Raw genomic sequence first — 24,269 nt, 5'->3', positions numbered from 1 at the left:
CCAGTGTAAATGAAGAGGAACAAAAAATTATCAAATTTCTAAGTTTCTCATGAGTTTAACCATGATATGTGTTTCAAAACCCAATTTTATAATCACAATTTTTTGAGTTTATTATTGTATAAATGGAAATCCGACGGTTACAGGTGTTAACACGTTTATTTTGAAAAATTAACATATAGTGAGAAGAAGACAAAAGAAAACATACATATGCTGAACTGATAATTTACTGATAAACTAGCATTAATCAAAATGACTACCTCTGAAAATACCTCATCACTTAGCAAGAGTATGAGCAGAACGTCACAGCACATTTTATGTAACATTTCAAAGTTTGCTTTGCATAAAATAACATAATATCTCACCTTGCTGGACTGAATCACCTTTATCTGTGTAGATCATTTAGTGCAAAGATGATTTAAAACATTGAGTGTCGCACAGACAATATATTGAACTTTCTCTTGTCCAATAGCTGACACCTGCAGCACTTAAAGCAATGACATTTGCACAAAGAAAATATTAAATACATTCATGCTATAAGAAAAATGTTTTTCTATAAGAAAAAAAAAGTGTTTTTCTTCTTCTAGCTCAGCTTTTTCCTACCAATCGGTCCTCTTATTACAACTCAACCTGGGTAATGTGACTGACTGCACACACATCTAGAGTGAGTTGTTTTACTGAGATTTAGTTAGCCCTGGACTCTTAAAAACAAAACCTGTATAAGTTGAATCTGTGGTGTTAGTTCGGGCTGCTCCTCTGACTCACCTTCGTAAAGTGTTGACAGCCTCCAGGTTCATGACGTGACGGATGATGTGGTACTCGTCTGCAAAGCCGTTTCCTCCCAGCATGTCCCTGGGTTGTCTGGCAATATCCAGAGCCTTGGTATTCTTCTTCAGCACCTCTTCCTCTTCGGAGCCCTTACACTATTTTGTTAAATTATATTGGGATTTTATGTATATGACTAACACAAGATTGAGGATAATCATAAAGTGAACAATACAACAAAGTACAATACCAGACAGACAGACAGACAGATACCCTGAGCTTTTTCAGTTTCTTTATATAAAAGCTGAAAAATTTATAGTTTGCGTAATTGAGTTCAATTGATTATTTTTGTCCCAGAATGCATTTTGAGATGAGATTGTATCGTGAAAAAATTAGAAAAGCTTTACTTTCACGACTTCCAGTTGGATTGTTTCAGGAATACAAATTTTGCACAAGATTCACATCTGAGACACAGCATTTAATCTATTAATCCTGTTGTAACTGGTATTTTCTTTTTTTTTTGCAAAGTTCTACATTAGTATGCTATCAAAAGCAAATAGAATTAAAGGAAAGCTTTGCAGCTTGTAAGATGCATTCAGCTGCTAGCTTTGGCTTATGGGGTGTTATAGCACAGGGGGATGCGCTCTCATGGTTTTCTGAGGAAACCTGATTACATCTCATTCTGTTAAATTATTCATTCCTTTCCTGGAAAAGCTGCACGTAACACTTTTATGTCTGACAGTTTCAGCGAATAGAGTTATGTTAAGAAATGTGAGAGTGTCTCCAAAAGCTTTGCCATTTCAAGGATGTTTTCATTTTACCAGGAAGGTCATCGACTAAGTTTAACATCTGTCTGCATCTCACCAAGCCAAGGGCTCTCATTTTACACATTGTGCTACTCTTAATGTTGCATGATTTTTTACTTGTACTATTATTACTCTGAAATGAACATTGTAAGGGTCCATATTTGTAGGTTTTGTGGTATATTGTGGAGTAATTAAGCCAGTTAGCCACAAACTAAAGATTATGCTTTTAATCTTCGTGTTGGAATAAAATTGATTGGTCAGAATTTAATTTGGACTCAATTGGTTTCAAAATAAACATTGGTTGTTTTTGTTTTAAGTAGGGTTAGACTAAAAAAAAACAATATCCTAAGCTTTGAACATGGATTTATTATACTGTTAAATCCATTATCTGAAGATATTAAGAATGTGGCACAACTGCTTCCACATAAACTGACAAGCCAGGAGAGGAGAACATTAATTTAGAGAACTAGCTAAGAGGCCTGTGGTAACTCGTGATGAGCTGCAGAGCTCCACAGCTCAGGTCTGACTATCTGTCCACCCAAGCAATGATTAGCCGAGTACATCACAAATCCAGACTTGATCAAACAATGGAAAGACGAATGGCGCTGTTGTGTGAAAGCCATGGCAAGTCCAGTTTAAAGTTTGCACCAAGTCAAGTTGCAACAAGTGCATACATCAAGTGACAAAATATGTTTTGTCACTTGCATACATAAAATATGTGTGGAGGAAAACACTGCTCATTACATTAACACACTTTCCTTGATGCTGCCACCCTGTGGCGATGATTTTCCTCTGCAGGCAAAGGAAGCTGGTCAGAGCTGATACGATGAGTGGTTTAAATAGAGTACAATGCTGGGGAAAAAAATCCTGTTACAGGCTCCAAATAACTTGGGACTGGGGTGATGGAGGACTGAACATAGAGCCAAATGTTAAGGTGTTGGAATTGCCCAGTGGAAGTTCAGATCTAAATCTAATTGAGAATCAGTTCGATTCGCAGCCTGCGTCTTCAATGTAATCTGACTGTGATTAAGCCGTTCTGAGAAAAAGGCGGTTAGCAAAATTTGGCAGAAAAAAACTTCTAAAAAATTGCAGTTCCGGTTGATGTGAGGTTCCACAAAGTATTAACTCAGCGGTAAGTGTATATGTTTTTCCCATTTTTGAAAAAGAAAATCGAATGTTTTTTTCATTTTTTATCCATAACCTAGTTATTTTTTTTCTTTTTACAGTATATAGCAAATTATACTTTTAATTATTTTGTGATAATGGTGAAAAGTTTGCATTTAAAAATATATAGCCTAAATGTTTGCAATGTAAACGATTTATTTATGTTACAAGGGAAATAATTTCTGTTCACTCTTACTTTTTCACAATTTTTTTATATAAAACAAAAACGCAGATTCACAAAAGTAACAATATTATTTTGTTTTCACATAAAACTTTCTTTTTTTAAAATACACTTTTAAACCTGTTACGTCCATTGAAATAAACACTTTAGTTTTCTCATCATAAACATTCCAGAGCAATGTGAGCAAAAGGTGGGGCTTCTCCGCTCAGCGACACTTTGATTGGCTAGAGAACTCATCAATGCTCAAACCTCGCTCTCTGATTGGCTGCGCCTGCTTTCAATTATTTGTGGAATGCGACGTGAAACCGTGTATTTTGGGATGGTCTCTCTCGCTCTTCCCCTCTTTTCCTCTCTCTCTCTGAGCGCGGTAGCAGCTAGCAGTCGGTCACTTCTTGGTGTTTTTTCTCCGCCTGGACATTTCCATGGTAACTGCGCTGTCTGAGGCTTGATCATCAGCGAGGTGAAGAACGGAGCGTGAGAATGGAGCCGGAGGAGAAAAACCCAGAGTCTAAATACGGTAAGAAAACCCCCCCCAGCTAGATCTGTCACAGCTTTCTCCTCGATCTTTGATTGTTTCCCCACCTCTTCTCTCAAAACCGGGGCGAAGAAACGGAAACAATGACTGCAATGGATGAATGGGTGTGGACCTCAAGGGTGGTAGCTGCTCTGGAGACATCCTCATCAGCTGTAGACTGGGTGTTTTTCACTGGAATTTGTCGAAAATAACTTACTTTTATTTTTTATGAAGAAAATGATTATTTCATGTTGTAACAAGATAGTTTGATTTTACGTAACCTCAGGTTTTTTTTTGTTGTTTTTTTTACAACCGGATAACGGAATAAGTCTATCTTTTTTTGTGTAAATTATTCTATGGCTTTTAAAAACACTGAAAAAGGAGGCTTGGTTTAAATAACTTTGAAAGAAACCAGCAGATAAAATGTGCGATTTATTATTTGGTTACTGTTTTCCCCTGAGCTTGGAAACCATTTGGGGTGTGTGTGTGTGTGTGTGTGTGTGTGTGTGTGTGTGTGTGTGTGTGTGTGTGTGTGTGTGTGTGTGTGTGTGTTTGTACTATGGATCAGCATATGGTCGTTTCATTCTCAGCTGCACACAGCCTCCCACAAACAGAGGAACACATGGATTTGACAGATGTGTTTTAAAACACAACAATCCTTAGATGCACATAATGCGAGAATTCTTCCCTCTACATCAGACAAGCGCATGACTCACCTTTCTTTCTTACTGATTCTCCAAAGTTTCAGCCCACATGAACCCTGGTCCTCTTGTGTCTGAGCTGGGTCGTTGCTAATACAAGGCTGTTGAGTCATGAAGTTTTAATAACCAACCTTAGCCTTGCTGCAATAACCCCAAGTTAAGAGTTGCAACATGTGATGATAGTCATGGAAAGCCACAACCCCTAAGCCGGGGAGGAGAACACCACAGCTGCCTTTCTGCTAAATTCCACAATGCATTGTGAAGGTTTGAGGAGCTGATGAGATGTGTTTTTGTTTTGGTATAAATTAACCCCATCTTGGGGATTTCAGCCTCAACAGAGCTTCCTGAAAATGTTAATGATGAACCAGTCGTCCATTGGGTCTGTCACGTGTTTCAAAATGAAAAGAGGAGGGGTTTGCTATAGTTTATAAACTAAAGAAGCACCACTGATCTGGCACTCAGTAAACTCAGTTTTCAAATCTCCATTTGGCAAGCTTCAAGTAGCACCATTTTTGTACCCTTGTGGTTTTGGTTGTTTTATGCACAAACTCTTTCAGGTGGGAATTAAAGCTACTGTTGGGAATTTCACATTGACCATACGTCAATTCACGCACCCTTCGGGGACGTCGAACGTTCTTTGACAACTGATGATTTAAAGTAGTTTTATATAATCTATATACACTGTAAGATAATGTGAATATATGACCCATGTAAAATTTATCTACCAGCAGGAAGCTGATTGGAGTTATTTTGAGTTATTTGCTATTCAGTTTTGATTTCAGCAACAGATAAAAAGCAGTTATTACTCAAATAATTTTTTGTTACATTCTGCTACACGGATCAGAACTACAATACTACTGCAAAGGTCTCATTTAATAATATGAACTCTAATTGAATCAAATAGAAGGGTTTAAGTAGACAGAAAGGAAATGGTTTGTTTACAATTATAAAATAGAGGAAAGGAAGGACATGGTCAAAGTAGGGGTGGCGAATTGGGGAAGTGGGAAATTAACCAGGAGTGTGAGCCTGTTAACCAGCTGACTTCAGACTCTACCAGCAGATAGCCTGACTAATTAGCCAGCTAGTATCCACTTGTTATGTACCCAGTGTTTTTGAAACACATGTACACAGTTTCAAAAGATACATTATTCTTGGCTCCCAACTCCCATTGTTTGTCATTTCTTAGATGCTTAGATTAGGATAAGACTGGAAAATGTTTTTGTATCGCAGTTTGCGCAGTGAAAAGTCATTTCTAGCATTCTTTTAAAAATGTAGTCCAACAATGCAGTGAGCTGCGGCATGATCCTTCGTTTCTGAGTTGGTGCTGTTTCTTGAAGGCAGGCTGCAGCCTGCAATACCTGGACTATGTTCAGCTTTGTCTGCTCGACCCACACAGCAGACACGAGTCAGGAGACTTCCAGTCAATATTAGGCCTGCAAACTCCTCTTTATTGACACACACGCGCACACACTGTGTCATTTCTTCTTATAGAGATTATTCAGTGTTATTGCTAAATGTTTCAGTGCTGATCCTATAGATGTTTTAGAAAAACTCAGACAAACTGGGCTGCTGGATTTGATCCAATCAGTCTGTCGTTGTTTGGAGTACAGATTGTGATCTGGGCCAGTTTTTTTTTTTTTTTTCCAGTTCTGTCTGTAAAGAACCATTAATTTATTTCCTTTAAAAAGTATGTAGGCCAGCGTCCTGAATAGTGTCTGAAAATAGAGTTTTTAAGGTAATCCCATGTGTTTAAAACACTTGTGCACAGCGGCTGCGAGTCTGTCATCTTCTCTAATTATAGTTAATAAGTCTTCATCCTCATTCTTTAAAAAGAGAGATAAACTGTAAGGAATAAGATCATTGGGAGACAAATGCATCTTCTCCCTCTGAGGAACGCACACACAGTAGCCAGAATCCATTAAGGCAGACAGGAAAAGCTTCATCTGATAACCCCTCAGAGCCCATTAGTGGAGCACATCAGCCATGACTTCATCAAACCCAGTAACACACACACACACACACACACGCCCACACACACACAATACAATTACTCCTGCCCTAACATTCACACCCCTTATAAATAATTTCAAGACTCCTAATACTGACCACACTAAAGGCTGGATCGTTTAGGACCGGCTTTAATCCCATACAGACCATGCTGGATGAGTAATGCTGTGCCTGAAGATAATAGGCTGCTTCCAGAACAATAAATAAATAAATCCACAACATTTGGATGCGCCAAACCACATCAGCAAACTACTGCCATGTTTATTTCAACACATTTGCAAACACATCTGAGCTTGTAAAGACTTGGCAGAGCAGCGAGATGAAAATCTGTTTGCGTGCTTTCCAGCACAATCAGAGATCTGTTTTTCTGTATAAAAGAGCCGCGTCGTCCTCCAGCTCTGAGGCCTCAGTCTTTCAAACTCATTATGTCCTTCGGTATGAAAGGGACTGGAAAAAGTAGCAATAAAAAGCAGCAAAAATAGTTTGTGTTTTTTTTTTTTTTACTTGCCAAATTACTGCTGTTGTGGTGTTTAGTAATGTCTTCGCATTGGGCCAGTATGAGATTCTTCTCGCGTACGATGGCATTCAGCAAAAAAAATATGATATAATATATAACTTGGCATCAATTTTATCTAATTGATGCCAAACAAAGATTAAAAAACAACTTTAACTCTACTGATATAATGTTAATAATAAGAATCAATTTTATTTGCCAGCTTTGGGCACACAAAGAAGGAGCTTTACTTCAGTTCCACTTTGCTCTCAGTTAAGATATAGCAAATATAAATACACAATATGTAATGTTCTCTGTAAATATTTACATATATGTATATATATATATATATTTTATTTTATTTTTTTTTACAAAAAGAGGAAGACAAGGTTGGATTACTTCAAATTTGCATCTGGGCACTCAAATTATTAAGTGTTAATCAGATTGACAGTCTGAGCATAGAAACCATTTCTGGGGCATCTGGTTTGTGTCCAGAATGCGGGGGGTCTGCAGATATTTTAGCTCCCCTTTTCCTGACCCCAGACATGCAACCAGACCTGATTGTTCATTGGAGTCCAGCCCTGTCCTGTTTTGTGGCTGAGCCAAACCACACGATGTTGCATGAACACAGGACAGACTGAATAATGGCCGTGAGGGAGCTGAGCAGCAGTTATTGTGACCGATTGTGCTTCTGGAGTTGCTGCAGGATGTCTCTGCTGGGCCTTATTCTCAGCAGTGTTAGAGGATACCTCATGTCCCAATAAAGGTTGGTTTCCAGGAACCAGTAGTGATCCACAGTAGAGGATGTGTTGTTGGAACTCAAAGAACATAAAATACGCCAAATCTTTTAAGTGCTTTGAAGACGCTGTACGTGTCTACATGAAGATGAGCCCAAATGTATTCAAACCCGTGGCAGAGTTAGGTTTAACGCAATCTTTTAATTTTACCCACATGTTTCTTTTGACAGGATGTAGCAATAATTTTATGGAAGAAGCCAGCTAGAATCCTGACTAAAGATTAGGCGATGGCAAGGATTGCTTCCAACCCGGAAGACTTGGGGATCATCTCCAAAAATAGATTTCTCTCAGTGGAACCATAAAAAAAAAAGCTGGTCAGCAAGCATACAGGGGTTTGATTGCTGTAATACCAAAAAAAAAAGAAAAAAAGATTTTCTACTGATTATTGAAAGAGTGTAATTAATATTCGCCATGTTATTTATTTATTTTTTTTATCAAAATGTAAATGAAAGCAAATCTTTTCAAAGCTGATACTCCGCTGCATTGTTTTATTATCTTTTGAGAGAGATCTTTCTCATTTCCTTTCAGACTTTGCGGTTGAATAACAATACATTTTTATTGACATCTGGCAAGAGCTATGCATAATCATACACTCAGCTTTTTGTGATCTGAAAGGTATTTTATTACTGTTTGAGATTAAATTCTTTGTGCGGTTATTTTCAAAATATTGTGAACAGATGATGTTACAAAACCTGAACGTGGTTACATTAGTTTAACAGAAATGACTTACTTATAATAGGTTACCAACTGGAAACTTTGATTCAGATTCCAACATGATATCATCTTTTATTTAAAAAAAAAAATTTACTATTGCATTCAGGGAAAATAAAATATTTATTTGGAAATAATTGCCAAATAAGACTTCTAACTGGGAGCCAGTGGAGTTTTTACAGCAGAAATGCACAAGAAGACATGCGCCGATTTGTCTGTATCAAGCCATGGAGCAGATTAAATCAATAGTTAGTGTATTGTTTGTCAGTCACATGTCATGCGCTCCACTGACTACGTAGGACGGCCTTTTCTCAGTTATACTGTTCTCTGTGTAACAATAATGGTTTAGAACCAGAATTAGTGCTTCAGCAGAGAGAAGGTTTTTTTTTTTGTAGCCTGTTGGCTGCTATCAAAACACTGTGAGAAGCTGAATGATGCCATTTAAACTCACAACAGTAAGCGGGGGAGACTCTGAGAAATGAAGCTGCTGTGCTTCGACAAAGCTCTGAAGTCATTTAGGCCGCGTGTTGTGGAAAGAGAGGGTGTTTGGGTGAAGAGAAACGCCCCTGTTATGTTAGCATCACAAAAATGTTGATTCGGTAAAATGAAAGTGAGAAACGAACTGTCCTTCCTACAAAGTTCCACAAAATTTCTCTCTTGTTAGATAACCTAAAAACTGCACCATGCAGACAAGCTGCTGCTGTTGCTGCAAATTTCCTTTATAACGTCAGAGTGACAGGCTTAAGGGAAGCAGTAAAAAAACACAAACCCAAAAAAACAGTAAGGGCTTCAAAACAGTGAAAGAAGGAAGTAAAAAAGTCGTAGGCCGAAGAGCTCTAGAAGGAAGGAGACGACGAGAAGCAGCTGCTGAACACCAGCGTGCTGCGGAGGATCGATAAAACTCTGCGTACGACAAACTGGGAGGGAAACCGCAACAAAATGACCATGTCTGAAAAAACAGGTACTGTTTCAACTTTGGATTCAATTCAGCAACATGCTGGAGGTTCTGTTTGAAACAAATTATTAGAACGGTGGCTTTTTGTTTCAAGCAGTTTTGATGGATTCTTGTTCTGGGGTCACATTTTGCTTTAGAGTAGTCGGATATTTCAGCTGTGTCTGCGACATTTTGGCAGGAAATGTTTGGGTATCCTGTGTGTGTGCGCGGTGTGTAAGCACTGTTTTGGCTGGAAGGCCGTCATGGCTGTTACCTTGTCTCTTATTGCTCATTTTCCACACCTTACCATGAGCTTAAAGTAGCTTTGTTACCATAAAGTATGTGAGACGGAACGTGTGAGATTTCAGAGGAACTCCACTAAATCTTGCTTGCAACAGAATTTCTCCATCGAGCTGGTTTTCCTCTTACCAAGTATTCAAACGTGTGATTCTTGAAAGTCTTTTGGCTCGTTTGTCTTACTGTGACGTATTTGTGGTCAGCGTGGGCCCGGCTGAAGTTTCCTTCCTCTGCCTCGTCTGAAGGGTTTCCATGGAGGCTGGCGATGCCCGCAGGGAGCCCTCCGCCGTCGCTGGGGAGCCATTTTGTGGGTTGTGAGGAATGACAGTCAGGCAGAAAAATCCTTTTGTTCTGCAGGAGTCTTTGTCAATGCTTGGCCTGACTCTTATCAACTAATCACGTCATGTCTGGGAATATGCAACAATGTGAACTAGTAAAAAATATATTTCTGCAGCAAAAAGCTGGATTTATTTATTTATTTAAAAATTGCACCGATCAATCATTTTACTGACCAAAGTCAATTTCCGGTTTCCTTTGGGGTTTGAGTTGCCACAGTCTGCTGGGTGGCACAGGTGTGGTTCAGGCAGGACCAGTGTTGTTGCCCGCTGCCTTTTCTAGTAGGGCGTGTTGTTTGGCTTTGTGGGGATTTTGGAGTGGGTGGTGCAGCTGCATCCTCTGCTTGGCTGTGGTTGGTTGGTTGGTGGGTGGGTAGTGGGAGTTTTCAATGTGTGGATGCAGCAGACTCTGAAGGTGTTGGGAGTTGGCTCGCTTGGTGTTGGCCTTCTTGGATGTTGGCACGTTCTACTTCTTGAGCCCGTTTTTGCTTGGGTGGAATGCTTTTGCTTTCTTAAATTTCTGCCTCCGCTTTTCGAATTAACGTTTATAAATGTGTTGTTCTGACTGTCACTGTTGTTGTTTAGCTTACTGACTGACTTAGTGATGCACTGATCCTTATTATGTACTGCCTTTTGTTTGAAATATTAAAACAATTCATGTTTTCAGTTCAGTTTGCATTGTTAATGAAACTGCTAGCAATGTGTGACCACATTACCAAAAACAAAAACAAACGTTTTAGCATTTTTTTCATATATCCTTATAGTTTTCTTAATTTACTTGTTGGTAACAACAATAATGAGACAGGAAGTGCAGTGGATCGCAGAAAGGAGAATTATGCAAAAATAACTCTGTCTTCAGTATGTTGTGGTTGTGTGTGTCATACCACTATGGTTGCAAACATCCGACTTTAAATGATAATCTGAACCATGAAATAACACCAGCTGTGTAAAGAGTCTTTATTTTTAAAGCTATGTACCTCATACTTCTTGTACTTTTCAAAGAAACTGTGTGTTTATTCAGTTGACCTGTTATAACTCAAATTTTGGATGTCCGCCCCCCTCTTTTGCTGCTGCATCATTGTGGAAAACCTGGAGCGGCAGAAATATCTGCGGCTTATACGTGTATGTTTACTGTTTTTTTTATTTTTTATTTATTTATTTTTTTAAACTTTGGAGTTGCGGCTTATGGTCCGGAAAATACGGTATTTATTTCATAAATAGTGTTATTTCCTGGATTTTTTCTGTGAAGAACCCAGAGAGGGTTATTTGATTGTGCTTTCTGGAAAACGATACATTTTTACATTTAGGCACTCCTGCAATCGTCACACTTTTTCTGTTACAAACTGACTCTGGCCCCCACCAGAGAAGGGAAAAGTTATGTGGCCCCCACAGGAAAAAATTTGGGGACCCCTGACTTAAATGTTCACCTGCAATAATATTTGATTAAAAGTTGAATATTTTCCTGCATATCCCACCTGCAGTAGAACAGACCTGATGAATATAGTCCATAAACAGTCAGCAGATTTGAAACCGGGACCAGTCCAGAAGCTCTATGTAAACGTGCTTTATCGTTTCCAACCCTGATCTTAAACTGGTGTTGCTGTTCACAGTGAAGCAAGTTTTACATCACCATGGACTGAGGAGATTCAAACCAGGAAAGAACCGCCAGCTTTAAGATCAGAACCTTCAGGCTCAGCTGATATTTTCAGCTGCCCACATGGACAGGTTAATAGGTCTTCTGGAGAAAAATATTTAGGGTCAAAAGAGACAAAAACTGAGCTGCTTGACCGCTTAGAAATGTCCAAATGTTTGACGAAGTTAAAGGGAGGCTTTCAAACTCATAAACACTGTGCCATTATTTTAAAAAGTAAATCCAAGTTCTTTGAGGTTGTTGTAAACTGCAGTTATTATGATGGTAGGCATAAACTAACTAACCACTAGATCATTTTAACAATATCAGCAAATATAGCACTTTAAAAAATACATTTATTGTGATGATCTTTTGATATTGCTAAAAAACCTTATTCTGCCTTGCCGTATTACCCACACTAGCTTAATAAAAGGTATTTTAAATTGTGCGACTAATTTCAGTCGTAAAATTGAAGGAGTTGACCTCTCGCCCAGAGCTGTGCTCAGCTTTGATGTGGAGTCTTACTGGTTGTAAAGTGTGTGAGTGTTTATGTGGTAAGACGAGATGGGATACTTGAAACGACATTCGGTTTTAGTTCTGCCTACTCGTCTCGCTGCATGTGTTGCCATCTCATCAGAGAGAGGATACATTTAGAGCTAAGAAAGATTTCTGTTTCTGTTTTTGTTTCAGGGGAGTCCAGGAAGTTTGATCCCAATTTCAAAGGGCCGATCCAGAACAGGTGAAAGCATCTGTTTTACTCATTTAGTGTGTTTGTATGCGTGTGTGTTTCTTTTTTTTAATTAATTGTAAGGCCAAAGTAGCACCATGATGAGGCTGATGCTTTTTTTCCAGGGGTTGCACGGACATCCTCTGCTGTTTGCTCTTCATCCTCTTCCTGTTTGGTTACTTCGCTGTTGGTATCCTTGGTAAGAATCGTCCCATATCACTCTAATCCTGTTTTGATTCTGTTCAAAACCCATAAATATTCTGACGAAGATTAATTTTATTTAGATTTTTACAGACTTAAATTTACATATGGAAAATTATGCAGTCCTATTTCCTTGTATAAGAAAAACTACTAAAAATACAGAAGCATTGTTTAGGAAAAGAAACTCGGCGCAGAATCTCGATTAGTTGCACTTTTGACCGACCTTATCTGTCTTTCACCCAACTATGAGTCACTTCTGGTCAGCTGTGTTGTTTTTTAGCTTCCACCTCAGTAAAACAGTACTTGTTATGCTGCAATGTGTCAAGGGACACAGATTGGACCGTTTAAGACAGATGGCTGCATATTTGCATTTTTTTTTGTTTTTGTTTTCAGCAAACATCTGCAACTTCTGCTTTTCTGAGATGCTTTTGTATGTTTTTCCTGATAAACGCACTGTTGAAATTCCTTCTTTTATCAAGGTGGTTGCTGATGATCAGTTGATCAATGCATTTGATTAGCAGAGCTGAACTATTGCTTACACCACTTCTGCATTTTATCTGCAGAAGTGGTTTTTTGCTATCTTATTCATTTATTTTTGTCTCTGCTACTTTGTTCTAAAACCTGCTAAGTTTATGTAAAACCTCCAAACTGAAGCATTTCATCCCTCTGCAGCCTGGTCTCAGGGTGACCCCAGGAAAGTGATTTACCCCACAGACAGCAGAGGGCAGTTCTGTGGGCAGGCCGGGACCGCACTGGAGTAAGTCACCTGAAATATTAAAGGTCGCTCATGGTCTTGTGTAACTTCCACATATAGGGTTTTGCAAAAGCATTCGTACTCCCTGAATTTTCTGACATTTCCTCACTACACAACAAAACATTTCAAAGTGTTTTTACAGAGATTTTATTTTGTAGACTAACACATAGTGCAGCACAACCGTGCGTGGAAAGGAAAATTATTTATAGTTTAATTTCCATAGTTTCACAGATTTTCATTTAGGGGTTTCAGACTGAAGTAGGGTGAACTCAGACATGCCACACTTTTTAGACATGCAGCGCTGGAAAAAATTAGACACCATTTAAAATGATCAGTTTCTCTGATTTTACTTTTTATACATATATGTTTGAGTAAAATGAACATCTTTTATTCTATGAACTACTGACAACACGTCTCTGAAATTCTGAGCAAAAATGTAGTATTTATTTGCAGAAAATGAGAAATGGTCAACATCATGAAAAAGATGCAGTGCTTTCAGACCTCAAATAATGCAAAGAGAACAAGTTCATATTTATTTAGAAACAATAACACCAATGTTTCAACTCCGGAAGAGTTCAGAAATTAATATTTGGTGGGATAACCTTGAGGTTTTCAATGGGGGTCACTGCAGTGTTCTCTTGCTTTTTTCCAGAGCTGCATTTAATTTTCCTTTCCACTTCATGATTATAAAGTGCTCTGTTTGGGTCTGTCAATAAAACATTCTTGCTGTGATCTGTGTCATTGTCATGTTACAGGAAGAAACCGTTCCTGTTTTACTTCAACATCCTGAAATGTGCCAGCCCCCTGGTGCTCCTGGAGTTCCAGTGTCCCACCCCGCAGGTCAGGAAGTGTGGCTACATCTGGTTGCTGCGGCGTCTTTACAGAACCGATCAGAGGTTCATGCCTGCCTGCTGTTTTCTGTTCCCAGATATGCGTGGAAAAGTGTCCTAACAGGCACTTGAATTTGGTGAAGGCCAAGCTCGGCAGCAACGAAGACCGTGAATACTACTCGAGATTCTGCAAGGAGGGAACTAACTTCACCGCACTGGTACATTTTAAAATAATGAGGTTATTCACATTAAAATAGGTCAGGCGTATAGAGTTATGAGTGCGGTATGAGGGGATCTATGAATAAAGCTCTTGTTGCATGATTCAGAGTCCTCCTGAGATCCTGAGGGATGCCCTGTGTCCTGCCATGCTGCTGCCCAGCAAAGCTTGTAAGTGACAAGCTTTCACTTCTTATGATGGCGTCTCTGTTAATTAGTTTCTGCTGCCAAGAGTTTCAAAAAGTGATTATGGGCCTGCCTCCACAGTCACACGGCGCTGCCTGCCTGCCCTGGGAAAGCTGAGTGGCGGGGTGGTGGTTGTAGGCAACGAAACCTCGTTTTTTGACGACGATAACAACAGAGTCAACGCCACAGACCTGCTGGAGGCATCAAAGTGAGTCCATAATACATGGAGACACGACATACTGTTATGTTATTTAGTTTTAACATTTATATCATTATAGCAGTTTATGAAATGTGTATAGCTATCAGGTGCCTTAGCGATTCCTCGAATGATTTGAGTACCTCGATTATTAAAAGTCGTCGAGGAAAATTTAAAGCTTTATGAAATTATATTTTATTATTTAGCGCACCGCATTCCGGTCGGATCGTTATTTATGTTGGGCCCGAATAGCTAAGAAAGTTTGTCTCGGGAAAACATTTTATTTGCTCCATCCAACCACGCAAACCTTTGAGAAGCATTTTATGTTTACCAGCCTACTGTGATTAATAGATCACTTTTCTACTGAAAACGGACAGCTTCACTTGTTTTATTACTAAATTGTGCTCTTTGACTATTGTTTTAGCTGGAAAAGATACAAAAAAAAAAAATAGTTTTGCAATTTTAATTAATGGAAAAAATTGGACAGTTGGACACTTTTGGCAGCTGTAGCAAAATGTTCAGACGACACTACAGAAATCAAAACCTTCTTATTATTGCTAAACAGTTTTCTCCATCAGTTTTTTTGTTCAGACATTGAACTCAGAAATATTGCTCTTAAGAGATGTAAAATAAAATGAAAATTATTAAACTAAGCACACACGCTACTATTAATATAATTTATTTGCTTGATAAAGGAGTTTATTGTAATAACTTCATTAATTTTCTTGCTAAGTTGAATGACTCCATCTAGACTATTTACTGTTTAATCAGTGGAGCATAATGATCCATTCATCTGATGTTTTCTCTTGAAAGGAAGTCGAACATTGTTGTGGAAGCTCGTCAGGTGGCCATGAGAATCTTTGAAGACTACACTCAGTCCTGGCACTGGATACTACTGTGAGTTTACTTACCTGTACTGGTCAAATAAAAGGTTAAGTGTTATGTGTTAAAGCTCTGAAGAAGCTTTCAAGTGATTCAGTTCACACTGAACCGCGACGGAGTGATTGCTTTAGTTCAGATTGGTGTTTGATTGGTGTGGTTTCTGAGAGGCATCAACCAATCACACTGACTCCTGTTTGGTTGATGGTATTCCAGTTAGTAACGTAACTCGTCAATCTGTTCTCGCTCTGCAGCGGTCTGGTGATCGCCATGGTCGTCAGCTTGATTTTCATCGTCCTGCTGCGATTCTTGGCCGCCGTCATGGTCTGGGTCATAATCATTTTGGTCATTCTTGTCATCGGATACGGTAAATCCTGATGGCTCCAAATGCTGAAATTAAAGGTCATCTTTAAAGCCAATTGATGTTACTGACAAGCTTGATTGTTTTTAGGGATTTTCCACTGCTACATGGAGTACGCCGCCCTGAAGGGAGAACCGGGCGCAGACGTCACAATCCGTGACCTGGGCCTGCAGACGGACTTCTCCGTCTACCTGCAGATCCGGCAGACGTGGCTGGCCTTCAGTAAGACATTTTCAACGAGATTTGTCTCTTTCAATTAACTGGCCATTCATAATTTTAATCTGCCTCGCAGTGATCATCCTGGCGATTGTCGAGTTCATTGTCATCCTGCTGCTCATCTTCCTCAGGAAAAGAATCCTGATCGCCATCGCTCTCATCAAAGAGGCCAGCAGGTCCGTACATGTCGGATATGGCACATTTTCATCCAGATGTGTCGCATGTTCAGGTGTGTCCAGGAGCAAGACACACCTGAACGCAGAACCACTGAGCCAGGAGAACCTTCTATGGGAAAGACAAAAATAAAATTGAGAGAATGTATAAAGTTAATAGCAGCAGCAAATTGGTCAGTAATACATCTAGGAGTAAGACACAGCAAAACAAAGAATCAATAAGTTGCAGATACCTTCTATGAAAACAAAACTGTAATAATATAATAATTAAAACTAGCAGGAAAACAGATCAGCGTGAGAGAAAGTGGTCATTAAATCCTCCTGCTGTCTAAGCCCACAGCAGCATAACCATAGAAAGGATGTGAATTAAGTCAAAATGTTTTTATAGCGATTTCTATGTGCGTTTATCAGAGTAAAGGCATGTTGCAGAATAACGAGTGTTTCTTTTGTCAGAGCTGTGGGCCATATTATGTCGGCGATGTTCTACCCGCTGCTGACCTTCGCCCTCCTGGCTGTGGTGATCGCTTACTGGGCCGTCACTGCAGTGTATCCTTTCATCAGCCACCCCTCGTTTTGTCACGTGACGTTTTCAATGGCGACACTTTGTCACCTTGACGCCCCCGACCAGATTCCTGTCTACGTCGAATGAGCAGATCTACAAAGTGTACAACAAATCCGATTGCCCGTTCACGATGGACACCTGCGATCCCAAGGTGATCCCAAAATGTCTTCTTTTCAGTCAGGCTCATTTTACAAAAGCCTGTAACTGTACTGACGCTGTAAACAGGTGGCCTTTTTAGTTGGAAAGACAATCTCCGCATTGATCCGCCTCTTCTCCTTTTCCCCCGCAGACATTTAACACCTCCAATGTTTCAGCCCAGTGCCCGGACGCAGAATGCCTGTTTGCTTTTTACGGTGGTGAGACGCTGTACCACAGATACCTCATCCTACTTCAGTTCTACAACGTCTTCCTCTTCTTCTGGTGTGCAAACTTTGTGACGGCGCTGGGCCAGGTGACGCTGTCGGGAGCTTTCGCTTCATATTACTGGGCCTTCAAGAAGCCTGATGACATCCCTGCTTATCCCATCTTCTCCTCCCTGGGACGGGCTCTTAGGTTGTTGGAAACCATGTTTGCTTTAATCATCATAATTAAAAAAAACATTTTTAAATTTTTTTTTCAAAATAAAAGCGGGTGAATCTGTCCCAAATGGGGCATATGTTGAGGTCTACAGGTGGTGCCTCAGACCACGTGACGTGGAAAATTGTGACTAATTCTCGTCTTTGCTCTCCTCCTGTGTAGATACCACACAGGCTCCCTGGCTTTTGGCTCCCTGATCCTGTCTTTGGTCCAGGTCATCAGGGTCCTCTTGGAGTATCTGGATCACAAGTTGAAAGGTTGGAAAAACGCTTTATTAAATCTCGTTTAATAGTGGCTTACTGAGATTTGCTAGTCACAAGTAACCCTATCATAGTAACACAAGTTATAGTAACCTAAATCCTTCCACCGACTCTGACCAGCTTCCATGCGTCTGGCGTGTTCAGGTAATGTTCGCTGTCGGCTTTCTTTCTCGCCGCGCGTTGCGTTTCGAACGTAGGTCCAGAAGTTACATCTTGGTTTGACCAGAGTGACTTCTTCCACATGTTTATCGTGTCCCTTTGTGGCTTGAGTCTAACCTTTACAGGACATCTTGACTTCAACTTTGTTTTCAAATGTTAGATTTGTGGAGTGTGTGAACAATAGTTGTCCCATCAACACGCTGAGCTGTGGAGCTCTGCAGCACAGACCTCTGGGCTGCTTCTTTGATTAATGCTCTTCTTATCTTGTTTATGTAAACGCCTCGTCTTAGCAGGTGTTCAGTTGTTTTTATTTTTAGAAGGCAGACTCTGACAGATTCTAAGATGGAAATCTTGTTTTATATATATATTTTTTTTAAATCTCTGTCCCTGAACTGTTTGATGTTTTCCTCAGTCCTCATGACGCCATCTGTTCTCTAGTTTCCACTTTGCATTTATTCACTACTTTGTAAATAATTTGTGTTGGTCTATCCCAATAAAATGCATTGACGGCTGTCGTTGTAACATGACAAACTGCGAAGTGAGGGGTATTGATACTCATGGCAATATCTGCTTTTACTGTGCGTTTTGTTTTGCTAGCAGGTCTAATCAGCCTCAGACCAACATATTTGTGTGTCATTGTTCATATTGCTATGATTATGAACATCAATTACTTCCTCTCTCATCTCCATGCGTTGAAGAATAAACTGAAAATTTGCACACATAAACGTACTTGTTCATCCTAAAGTGTTGCACCATTTCCCCTCCCGTCCTCCAGGTGCTCAGAATAAGTTTGCTAAATTTCTGCTGAGCTGCATGAAGTGCTGCTTCTGGTGTCTGGAGAAATGTATCAAATTCCTGAACCGGAACGCCTACATCATGGTGAGCTGCTGCAACTGGATACTGCTGACCGGTGGCTCTTCTTTCCCAAGAAGTTCACTTCTCGTCATTTTGTTTTCTCTCTAGATTGCAATCTACGGAAAAAATTTCTGCGCCTCAGCTCGAGACGCCTTCTTCCTTCTCATGAGAAACATTATCAGGTTTGTTTTTCATTCTCTAACCTTCATGTTACAATAATTTCATCCCTAGTACATGACAACGCTGTTAAACTCAACACTGTGTCCACTCTAACGCAGGGTGGCGGTTTTAGATAAAGTGACTGACTTCCTGCTGTTTCTTGGGAAGCTCCTTATTGTTGGCATTGTGGGTAAGGGAGGTTTTTATTAATAGACGGAAACACTCTGGAGACATCCATGTGTTTTTTTTCCCCCCACAGTTCAAATAAACTATTTTTTGCTTCTTATCTCTGCGCAGGGATTTTCTCTTTCTTCTTCTTCTCTGGAAGAATAAAAGCTGTAGAGGACGCGGCTCCATCTCTCAACTACTACTGGGTGCCAATACTGGTGAGAACAGTTGTGGGGAAAAAAGCTTAAAAGAAATTGTTAGCATTGTAATAAAGTAGCATCTTTAATAAATTTGAGAAAACTACAATTTATTTACTCATTTATCTTGTGATTCAAGTATTAAATCAACAGAGTAAGTACTGGTATTCCTTTCACGTCCTGCAGAATAAATTTGAGTGAAATATTTGTACCTTATCTATACTTTACATATTTACTGTATGCACTGACATCAGAGGAACCAAATAACTGTAGTAGCAATGATTTTGTTAAAAACAATCATTTCTTAATGCAGTTTTTTCCCCCTCTCAACCTTGCCGTTTTCTCACAGCATCAATGTGTCTCACTGCTTGGGGCGGCGCAACCCTGAGGTTTTCCTTTTCCTTATCTACATGTCCTGTTGATATACAGTGAGCACCTCAGGGTTGTGCGCTGCTGGATTGCTAATGTTGTTATCGGAGTTGCACCTTCTGGTTTGATGCTTCAAAGAAGGCTGTTTCATTGCTTTAAGGAAATTTGGACAGCCTTTTATTGTCTCTGGGTCAAAATCTAAATTCCTTAGACTGATTAAACCTTAAACCGATGCACCACACAGAGACTCTTTAAAATACAGCTTGAGATTTATTAAACCTTTTCTCTATGTGTGAGAGATATGCAGCAGTCAGGATGCTTCTGGCTGTGACACAGTGTTATGCAAGGTCTGATTTTTTTATTTTTACAGACTAGGAAACATAAAGATTAAATTGAGAAATTAAAAGATTGTCCCCATTTATACCTCACAGGAGTAACATTTATCTTATTTTAATAAAACTAAAAAAAAAAAATTGCGACAAAGTACATGCAGAAAAATAAGTTCTTCGTCTTGATGGATTGGAGAAAACAATATTTTTTTTACATCCTAGGCAGACTGCATGGTGCTTTCCTAAAACTTCCAGTTTCAAATTAGACTATTGATATAAAAGACAAATTATTTTAAGATGTCTATATGTTTATCGGGGTCAATATGTGTAGAATGCTATGTTTAAGATAGACATAATCCTGAATTTTCAGATATTTTTTTGTTTTTTTACTTTCTGCTTTTCTCTTTGCAGACAGTAGTAGTGGGATCCTATCTGATTGCCCACGGCTTCTTCAGCGTCTATGCCATGTGTGTGGACACACTCTTCCTGTGTTTCTGTGAGTCATTTCTCGAAGATAACCAAAGATCTTCTCCTCCTATTGATGAGCTGCTTGTTTTGCCTTCTTGCTGCTCTGTTTCTCACTGCTTTCCTCTTTGTCTCCTGTTAATTTCACTTTCATACATTCCCTCTGCATTTTGCGTTTTTCCCATCCGTTTTCCATTAACCCATTTTGAATCGATGCCACACACCGCTAAAAGGCGAAGACTTGGAAAGGAACGACGGTTCGTCAGAGAGACCTTACTTTATGAGTCTGGAGCTGCACGAGATCCTCTCCAAGTCCAGGAAGGTGGAGGACGAGTGTGACGGCGTCGAGGGGGTGGACGCTGCCAAACAAACGGACGAGGTAAAGGTGGAGGAGGAAACGCCCCTCCAGCAGAAGGACGGCGAGGTCCAGCTGAAACAGCAGACTGTGCTGATGGAGGAAAACGAGGAAAAGCAGCCTCTGGAGTCCAGCACTGAGGACGAGAAGAAGGAGAAGGAGGAACAAGTCAGTCAGGCGGAGGACACTGAGAATAAAGAAGAACCAGCTGTGAAGGAAGCTGCAGCAAAGCAGGAAGTGAAAGCAGAGGAAAAGGCAGAGGAGCAGCCAGCTGCAGCTGGGGAAGCTGAGGAAGTGAAGAAGGCGGAAGAAAAAGAGCAACCCACGAATGATGATCCTCCACCTGCACCACAGGAGTAGATGCAGCAAAGCAAGGGAGGCTCGCTAGACCACATAAAGCAGAAAGAGTCGAAGTTACATCCCTCGGCTGTGTGATATGGACCTGTTAAATGTACAGCATTCAAGCTAAAGTGTGCGGCTTTGCTGAGACTGAGAGCTGATGTTCCACCTGGAGAAGGCCGGCCGGAGCGAAGGCCGAAGGAGGTCGAAAGCCCAGTGCATCTCTGTAGCTTGAAGAAAACACACACACACACACACACACATTCCTTTGTGTTGGTTTTAGAACAGTGTTGGTTTTTCTATCGTGAAGGTCTGTAACACATAGTGCGTACTGAACCCCATGCCTGATTACTGTCAGTGTTTGTCTTCTCGATCCCATTCGCCGGAAATGCCACAGAACGCCGGAACCATGTTTACAGTCAGAGCAAACATCTCAATCAACGGTGAATCACTTTCACAGTTTACAGAAATACCAGCTGATGCCAAAACCTTTCACATTATTTGATACTCTATAAATACTGGACCTTTTTTTTTTTTTTTTTCTTGATAGGAAAACCTGTATATATGCACTGGCGCGTGTTTATTATGTATCTTTTGGCTTCAGTCTTGTTGAGACTCTCGCTACGATGGGACTCCATATATTGTATCGCCACCTACTTGCCTTGGTATTTTGGACTGGTGTTAAAAGTGCTGTGATTGTCCGGCCATGATGCAGAAATCATGACCTCTCAGACTCTCCGGACCCCGACCCCAAACCTCCCAGTTGTTTACAGACCCCTCTTCTTGCCTTGCTCTGTCCCTTCCCTGAATCTCTCCGTCTATTAAGTGCTGCATGATATTAACATGGCCTTTTGAATGCTCGCAACTAACATCTTAGGTGTCTGGAAGCTTTTGTACTTCTTCTTCTTCTTCTTGTCTGTCATGCTGTGAAAGCTGTAAGCTGATATTTTTATCCCCCCACTGAAATCACTGATGACATTCCATATTTACTGGGTGTAATTCCTGATTGCAAATACTCGTATTTAATAATTGTAGTTCTGTTATGGGTAAACACGTGAAGGATGATTTGGGTTTGATGGTTGGAAACGGGTGAGTTTCTGGATCCGAGACAAAATGGTGAGTTTCTTTGTCTACAGATAAAATGACTGACAATTTGACAGAAGTCCATTTAATTGTTTAATTGTCATTTTTTGATTTGTGACTCCCTCCAACAGCATACAGGGTGTATACATTCTGGACTTTGTGTGACTGTAATTTGTGAAAAAGTCTTTGAAATCCCTGAAGAAACATTTGAAAATGGAGCGACTTAAATAAATTATTTGAATCTAAATGTCCACTTTTTTTTACCTGCTTACTTTGTCACATGCTTATATACCAGGATTGTATTATAATCTTGCTATATATGTTTATATACCAGGATTATAAAATAACCTTGTCCTTAAAACCCAATAGTTTGGGCTTTAACTTTTAAAGAACATTGCCAGCTGTCAAGTAGGATGGTGGCAGCGACATCCTGAGGGTGGGTTTCACTGACGGTCAGATGCGAACGTCAGACATTACTCAAAAAGGAGAGCGTAATGAAAAACCTGGACTACTTCTTAATTCTTCAACTTCACCTCAAATCATCCCAAATACAAATCGACTGACTTTTGGGTGGATAGATGGACACTAACGATAAGCTTCTGAAAAGGAATTTCCAAAAAGGCAACGATTAAGAATTTATGGAATACTCTGGAAAGCTACGCCTGTGAAAGCTACGCCTGTGAGAGGAAACCTAACAATTTAAATGGATTTTGCCATCCATTCTGCAAAATATTCAGCCACAAGTCTGGAGAAGATATTGGCTCATGGATAGTTTTGTGTCTTTCTACATAATATAGACCATGTGTAAATTGGAGGAGAAAAAAATCACAATAAATTCCAACTTGCGCTCTCAATTCTCTTTTCAAAAAATCTTAATTCAGTTCACTAGTAGAGAATTAAACCCACTTTTGCCTGCTAAACTGCCTTCGTTGTTCATTGCATAGATTAAATGTGATGTCAGAAATATTCCTCAATGAAATTTGGTCTGTATTGACCTCATCACATGTTGGCTACACATCCATGATCAAATCTGTTCTACCACACCCCAAAGTTGCCATATTGGATTGGTATCTGGTGACAATTATATCCCTGGAGCACAGGGATATCATTGCCACGTTCATGAAACCAGTTTGCGATGATTTAAGCTTGGTGACACGATGCTTTATCCAGCTGGAAGTTGCCATCAGAATATGGGGGGTCATAAAGTGATGGACATTGTCGGTAACAACACTGTAGGGTTTACACCAATGACGATGCTTTGGTCAGAGTCAATAAATGCTCTTGCTGTCCCATCTGAATCCTCGGCAAGTCGACTTCACCACTTTTAGATTGCCAAAATGCACAGAGTTAAAACAAAGGTTCACACGTGACTTTGGAAGCCCAAAATGAATAAGAATACATTAACTTCTTATCAAAACTGTAGGTTAAATTAGAATCAGCGTCAGGAAAATGTCTAACTTCTATTTCCGTTTGTCACAGTGGAAGACCTGGAACGCAACGATGGATCAGCCGAGAGGCCCTACTTCATGTCACAAAATCTCCTCGATGTCATGAAAAAATCCAACGACACGCCCAAATCTGTCGACTAACTCCCTATGTGTGTGTCTGTGAATGCGCAGATAAATTACTGTGCCATTTCATTTGATTGTGTTTAGGTATAAACGAGAAGACTTTTTTTTTTTTTCTTTCTTTCTTTTAACATGTTGATGAGAAATTGCCAACACGGGCAACTTGAAGTACATAAGTTTGGGTATTGCTAATTTAAGTGCAATAGAATGCTGAAAGGCCTTGTTTTATAAATAATGTCATATGTTTTATTTTAACTTTTCTGTTCATTTTATTCTGACACTCAGAGAGCATGAAAACTTTTATAGGTCAGACAGAGAAAACTTTAGATTTACAAGCTTAACCAAATAAATTGCACTGTTTCAAATTAACTCACCAAAGTGGTAGAAAAGCCATTAAGAGATTATGAATAGCCCAAATGCTTTAAGCTTGATACATTTATTTTTTTTTATATTGCTGTTTTTAATGTCTCACTGACTATCTAACATTTTTATTGTGATAATTTTGACTTTATTGCTTGTGTTTTGTTGATAAATGTTTGTTTTTATTGTAAGTTTTGGAAATGGAATAGAAAGCTCTCCAGTTTGTAAGATTTGCGGTAAACAAGATTGTTTTCTCATAAGCGATTGTCAAACTTATTTTTGTTTGTTTGCTTGTTTTTTTTATACATCAGAAAAAAATTTAAATGGGGTAGAAAAGGGTATGCAATTAGTAGCTATTAAAATTCCTGAAACCTGAAAACATGAAGTTGTTTGG

General features: G+C 39.6%; 1 protein-coding gene and 1 long non-coding RNA gene across 4 annotated transcripts; one reads left to right on the top strand and one right to left on the bottom strand.

The window, feature by feature from the left end:
- Positions 1-137: 137 nt before the first annotated feature.
- On the bottom strand, positions 138-4,231 carry LOC145551621 (uncharacterized). Its single transcript, XR_014087494.1, has 2 exons — positions 4,144-4,231; positions 138-920 (listed from the first exon to the last, which is right to left on the bottom strand). It is a non-coding gene; the product is annotated as an uncharacterized LOC145551621 (long non-coding RNA).
- Positions 3,206-24,256, top strand: slc44a2 (solute carrier family 44 member 2 (CTL2 blood group)). 3 transcript variants are annotated; one of them, XM_081606789.1, is made up of 22 exons: positions 3,206-3,430; positions 12,023-12,071; positions 12,185-12,258; positions 12,933-13,017; positions 13,770-13,854; positions 13,943-14,062; positions 14,171-14,231; positions 14,328-14,454; positions 15,256-15,339; positions 15,576-15,688; positions 15,773-15,904; positions 15,975-16,074; positions 16,525-16,617; positions 16,700-16,784; positions 16,923-17,185; positions 17,372-17,466; positions 18,404-18,507; positions 18,592-18,665; positions 18,762-18,832; positions 18,940-19,028; positions 20,117-20,201; positions 20,404-22,194. In XM_081606789.1, exons 1-22 carry the CDS (start codon positions 3,394-3,396, stop codon positions 20,883-20,885), a joined length of 2,508 nt encoding a protein of 835 aa, XP_081462915.1. In that variant the 5' UTR covers positions 3,206-3,393; the 3' UTR covers positions 20,886-22,194. The 3 variants fall into 3 exon arrangements, with proteins under 3 accessions (XP_081462915.1, XP_081462918.1, XP_008401530.2); XM_081606792.1 differs by lacking the exon at positions 20,404-22,194 and adding an exon at positions 23,427-24,256 and having other exon boundaries at positions 3,207-3,430; XM_008403308.3 differs by lacking the exon at positions 3,206-3,430 and adding an exon at positions 8,948-9,097.
- The last annotated feature ends 13 nt before the right edge of the window (positions 24,257-24,269 follow it).

The sequence above is a fragment of the Poecilia reticulata genome, chromosome 1, assembly GCF_904066995.2.
Source record: "Poecilia reticulata chromosome 1, P_reticulata-male-v2, whole genome shotgun sequence".
In the NCBI taxonomy this organism is placed as follows: domain Eukaryota; kingdom Metazoa; phylum Chordata; class Actinopteri; order Cyprinodontiformes; family Poeciliidae; genus Poecilia; species Poecilia reticulata.
Note: the sequence above shows the minus strand (reverse complement) of the source record. Positions and strands in the feature narration are given on the sequence as shown.